Source organism: Bison bison, unplaced genomic scaffold, assembly GCF_000754665.1.
Source record: "Bison bison bison isolate TAMUID 2011002044 unplaced genomic scaffold, Bison_UMD1.0 scf7180017864484, whole genome shotgun sequence".
NCBI classification, from domain to species: Eukaryota; Metazoa; Chordata; class Mammalia; order Artiodactyla; family Bovidae; genus Bison; species Bison bison.
In genome coordinates this window covers 4,256,879-4,262,407 of record NW_011495044.1, presented here as the reverse complement: position 1 = coordinate 4,262,407, position 5,529 = coordinate 4,256,879, and the positions used below count along the sequence as shown (strand labels likewise).

General features: G+C 40.9%; 1 protein-coding gene across 2 annotated transcripts in view; it reads left to right on the top strand.

Annotated features, from left to right (window-relative positions):
• Nucleotides 1–5,529, top strand: part of EXO5 (exonuclease 5) — a 13,069-nt gene extending 7,540 nt beyond the window's left edge. For both annotated transcript variants that reach the window (XM_010862714.1, XM_010862713.1), the window contains exon 3: nt 3,572–5,529. In XM_010862714.1, the coding sequence (XP_010861016.1) occupies nt 3,597–4,709 (1,113 nt within the window). In that variant the 5' untranslated portion in view covers nt 3,572–3,596 and the 3' untranslated portion in view covers nt 4,710–5,529. The remainder of the gene's footprint in view (nt 1–3,571) is intronic.

The window sequence follows — 5,529 nt, the reverse complement described above, 5'->3', positions numbered from 1 at the left end:
TGGAGCATAGACTTGGATTACCATGATATTGAATGGTTTGCCTTGGAAATGAACACAGATCATTCTGCCATTTTTGAGATTGCACCCAAGTACTGCATTTCAGACTCTTCTGTTGACTATGAAGGCTACTCCATATCTTCTAAGGGATTCTTGTCCACAGTAGTAGATATAATGGTCATCTGAATTAAATTTGCCCATTCCAGTCCATTTTAGTTTACTGATTCCTAAAATGTTGATATTCACTCTTGCCATCTCCTGTTTGACCACTTCCAATTTACCTTGATTCATGGACCTGACATTCCAGGTTCCTATAAAATATTGTTCTTTACAGCATCAGACTTTACTTCTATCACCAGTCACATCCACAGCTGGGTGTTGTTTTTGCTTTGGCTCTGTCTCTTCATTCTTTCTGGAGTTATTTCTTCACTGATCTCCAGTAGCATATTGGGCATCTACCGACCTGGGGAGTTCATCTTTCAGTGTCATATTTTTGTGCCTTTTCATACTGTCCATGGGATTCTCAAGGCGAGAATACTGACCTGGTTTGCCTTCCCTTCTCCAGTGGATCATGTTTTGTCAGAACTCTCTGTGACCAGTCCATCTTGGGTGACCCTACACAGCATGGCTCATAGTTTCTGCAACCTTTATAGCGACTTTTTCGGCTACCAACTGGAAAATGGACTTGATCAGCTAAAATAAATCTTTGACATTGTAACATGGACAATTGTCCTTGCGAATTGCATAATTCTCTCTCCAGTTTTGACTTCTCTTCAGCCAGTTTTAATTTGGCTTCATGTACCTTACAATAGGCAGAGAGGTAGATCCAGCCTGTCTGACCCAGGGCAGTACATTCTTATCCTTTCTCAATTGGCATGAGCTGCAAACATTCAATAAATTCTAAAGTTTTGGCATGCTTATTTTGGGGTCTCAGTTCTCACGCAATCCGGTGGATACGCCCCATTCAGTAGCTAATGAGCAATAAGGCAAATCTTCCCATCCAGGAATTAAAAACTTCATTAATCTTAATCTCTTGTGGCATTTTGCTTCATGAATCCTGCTTGCAGTGCCAGTTTATATTTTGCTTTAAGTTTTACTTTCATTTCAGGTTTGAAGGATTCATTAACAAAAGAAACCACGTGTTACTCACAATTCAATTTTTTATAGGAGATTATCTGACTTAATTTCAATATACAGCCATTAAAAGAAAAGAAACAAACAAACAAAAAAAAGAAACAATAGAGAAAAGTAAAAAAAAAGAAAAGTAACAGGACATACATCACCAAATTGGGCTGGCCAACATCCAGATATAAACAGCACTGCAAAGTCTCCCAGCCTGGAGTCCCAGGTGGGAGAAGGTCCCAGGTAGGGCGTCCACTCCACAGGTGAGACTTCAAACTGCAGTTTTGGGAGGTCCCACTTAAAAATCCAGGCCGCAAACAGATATATTATCAGTTTTCAAGAACGAATGCAGTTCTGGTTTTACTTTACTCTTTTCACAATACTGTTTATCTTGAGTCACAGAATTTCATTATACCCTGAGCAGTTGGCCAGACCTCCAGGGGCTCAAGAATTCCAAAACCCACTCCCTTTCTTATCTAAAGTGCTGCCTGACTTACTATGCTTGTGGGCAGGCCTGGAATCTGGACAATGTCAAGATGTTTTTAGGGCACTTGGGGAAATTTGAATATGGACTAGAGTATTAGGGAATTATTTTATTAGGTGTGATAATATTGTAGTTAATGTAGAAGTCTTCTTTGGAAATGTATGCTGAAGCATTTATATTTGAAGCATTATGCTGCCTGTAATTTATATTAAAATAGTTAAACTGAAAACAAAAAGCACCTGAAAGAAGCAAATACAGCAACATATCAACAGTTGCTAACTAGATTGTGTTCATTGTTCTATTCTTTCTATCTCCTGCGTTTGAGAAATTGCTTGTTGTAAAGAGAGGGAGTACTTGTCCTGTAGTAAAGTAGTGAGATATTAAATGTGAAGCACTTGGTTCAGTGTCTAGCACATTTGGCTGTGCAGTGCAGCATGTGGGATCTTAGTTCTCCAACCAGGAACCGAACCTGTGCCCCCTGCAGTAGAAGCATGGCGCCCAATCCACTGGACCGCTAGGGAATTCCCAATATCCACTATTATTTGTAGCAAAATCCAGTAATATTTGTTGGCTTCCCAGGTGGTGCTAGTGGTAAAGAATCCACCTGCTAATGCAGGAGATATAACAAACTGGTTTCAGTTCCTGGGTCAGGGAGATCCCCTGGTGGAGAGCTTGGCAACCCACTCCAGTATTCTTGCCTGGAGGATCCTATGGACAGAGGAGCCTGGTGGGCTACAGTCCATAGGGTCGAAAAAAGTCGGACATGACTGAAGTGATTTAGCAAGCATGCTCATACAGTAATATTTTAAGAGTGTTCACTGACAGATGTTTTCCATCATAAGCTAATTTCTTGTGGGGAGAGAAAATAAAACTTAGCAAGAAACATCAATTTCTATAATGTTAGGAGGAATTTATAAAGGCAGTAAAGGTAAAGTATTAATATATCTCAAATAGAAAAAACAACTGATTTCTGCATATTGCTGTGAATATCCTCTACTACTGTATGCTGTTACTTTGTATATGGGTAGGTCTATTTGCATTTATCTGTAGTTAGTTTTTAAATTTTGCCACACCGTGTTCGTGAAACAGTCATTGTAGAGCTGATTTTCCTCATGGAACACTTTGGTATTGAGATTTGTTTTCCTAGCTAAGGACTTTGTATTTAGAGGAATTGTAGAAGCAGTCCATGATAAACTGGCAGACATTGTACAACATTTACAGTGTTCTGTATTTACTTAAAATAATGAAATAATATCCCAAGGCAGTAGAGATTTATATATATATATATTTTTTTTTTAATTTATATTTGGCTGTGCTGGTTCTTTTTGTTGTGCAGGCTTTTCTCTAGTTGCAGCCGGCAGGGGCCACCCTCTAGTCACGGTGCATGGACTTCCCTTTGCAGTGACTTCTCTTGTTGTGGAACACGGGCCCTAGGGTACGCAGGCTTCAGTAGTTACAGCTCCTGGGCTCTAGAGTACAGGCTCAATAGTTGTGACACATAGGCTTAGTTGCTCCTGAGGATGTGGGATCTTCCTGGACCAGGGATCAAACCCATGTCTCCTGCATTGGCAGGCAGATTCTTTACTACTGAGCCACCAGGGAAGCCCCAGGAGAGCTTTGAAGGAAAAAGGACAAACCTTAAATCTCCTTTTAAATGGAGAAATTGAGGATGAGGAAAGTGATTTGCTTAAAGTCACATAATATGTTAGTGCCAGATTTAGGAATAAAACTATTTTGCACTTAAAAAATATTTGCCAAGTATTCACATATGGATGATACAGTGAGCCTTATTGTAAACTGCATGTGTGCTAAAACTCTATAGCATTATTAATTGTTCATAAATTAATAAGCATCTTTAAAGACTATATATAAATAATTAGTTGTGAATCTTTTTCTCATTGGAATTCAAAAGTGCTTTTGAGAAATTTTCCATTTGGATAATGCATTTCTTTAATATGATGTGTACAGCCTTTGCCCAATCCAGAGCTGTGCCATGGCAGAGACTGAGGAAGAGGAGACGGTGTCAGAAGAGGCTTCTGGATTCTCAGACTTGAGTGACTCAGAACTTTTGGACCTGGAGGATACACAAGAGTCAAGTGCTTCAGCTAGCAAGCCTGGTCCTTCTTATGAATTACCTGGGAAGGATGACAAGCTCATAAGGTCACCAAAATGGAAACGAAGATTGGATGTCTCATCACCTATGGAGCGATTTCATCTGAAATATTTGTATGTCACTGACCTGTCTACTCAGAACTGGTGTGAACAGCAAATGGTATATGGAAAGGAGTTTTCTGGTTTCTTGACACCTGAGAAATCAGCGATTTTGGATACTGGTGCCAGCATCCATCTAGCTAGAGAACTAGAAGTTCATGATCTTGTGAGTATCCCCATCACCAGTAAAGAAGATGCTTGGGCAGTTAAGTTTCTGAACATATTATCAATGATTCCTACCCTGCAGTCAGAAGGGCGCATCAGAGAGTTTCCAGTGTTTGCAGAAGTGGAGGGTGTGCTTCTTGTTGGTGTGATTGATGAGCTGCATTATACAGCCAGCGGGGAACTGGAACTGACTGAACTCAAGACCCGTGGGAACCCTGTGCTCCCTTCAGATGCTCAGAAAAAAAAAGACTATTTTCAAGTCAGCCTGTACAAATATATCTTTGATGCCATGGTACAGGGGAAAGTGACTGCTGCTAGCTTAATCCACCACACAAAACTGGATCCAGAAAAGCCACTGGGACCTTCAGTGCTGAGGCATGCCCAGCAGGGAGGCTACTCTGTGAAGTCCTTGGGTGACCTCATAGAACTGGTCTTCTTGTCTCTAACACTGTCTGACCTCCCACTTATTGATAGCCTGAAAATTGAGTATGTCCACCAAGGGACTGCCACTGTGCTAGGTACAGAGATGGTGGCCTTTGCAGAGAAGGAGGTGAGAAGCAAAGTACAGCATTATATGACCTACTGGATGGGCCACCGAGAGCCTCAAGGGGTTGATGTGGAGGAGGCCTGGAAATGCCGGATGTGCAACTATGCAGATATCTGTGAGTGGAAGAAGAGCGGTGGGTTGATCAGTGCCACGCTAGAGCCACAAGTCAAAAAGGCCAAATGAACAGAAGATGTGCCTTCAAGAACTTGGATGTTTCCTGCATCTAATGTACTCAGCAGAGTTAAAGAGGACCAGTCTCTTCAACCAAGCTTGAATTTCTTGGACAGTGTTCTTATTCTGGTTCTTTTCATATTTCCTCAGCCTCTAACCTCACAAATCCAAGACCCTGGCTCATGGCTGAGTGGGAGAGATCTGGGATTATACTATCCCTAGAATTTTGCCACAGGTTGCCAAAAAGACAAATGCTTATCATGGCTGGAGCACAATCATTGTTTTCTTAAGATTCTTCCATTTCTTTTAAGTCTCTTCCCTATGTTTTTCTCAATCAAGATTTCTACAAGGTGCTGTAGCATGTGCCAGAATTTCCTTTTTAAGACTGAATAATATTCTACTGTGTCAATAGCTTTTAAAAGTAAATGAGAGCAAAGTAGTATTCCAGAGGAGGAGCTGACATGGTAAAAGCTAACATGGTGCAGAATGATTTATCTCAGATGGATCTGAAACTGGAAATATTACAGTGGTGTCACAGTCCACCAGGTTGTCAGATCCTCACATGTGGAAGCAAAAAATGCAGATGGTTCTGTTGACTTGGGAACAAGGGGAGGGTCTAAGTCCTGGAGGTTTGGATGAAGTGAAAAATGAGCTGTATTGAATTCCAGGTCAGTATCCTAGGAATACTGATTAAGCCTCATAAGCAGAATCTGTGAATGTGGACCACGAATAAGCTAAGAATTGTTATCCCAGCCTCAGTAGCTCTAATTCCACTGAACTTCACTTCTGCTGTTCTTTAATAATGTCTCCAATAAACACAACATTCATTGAA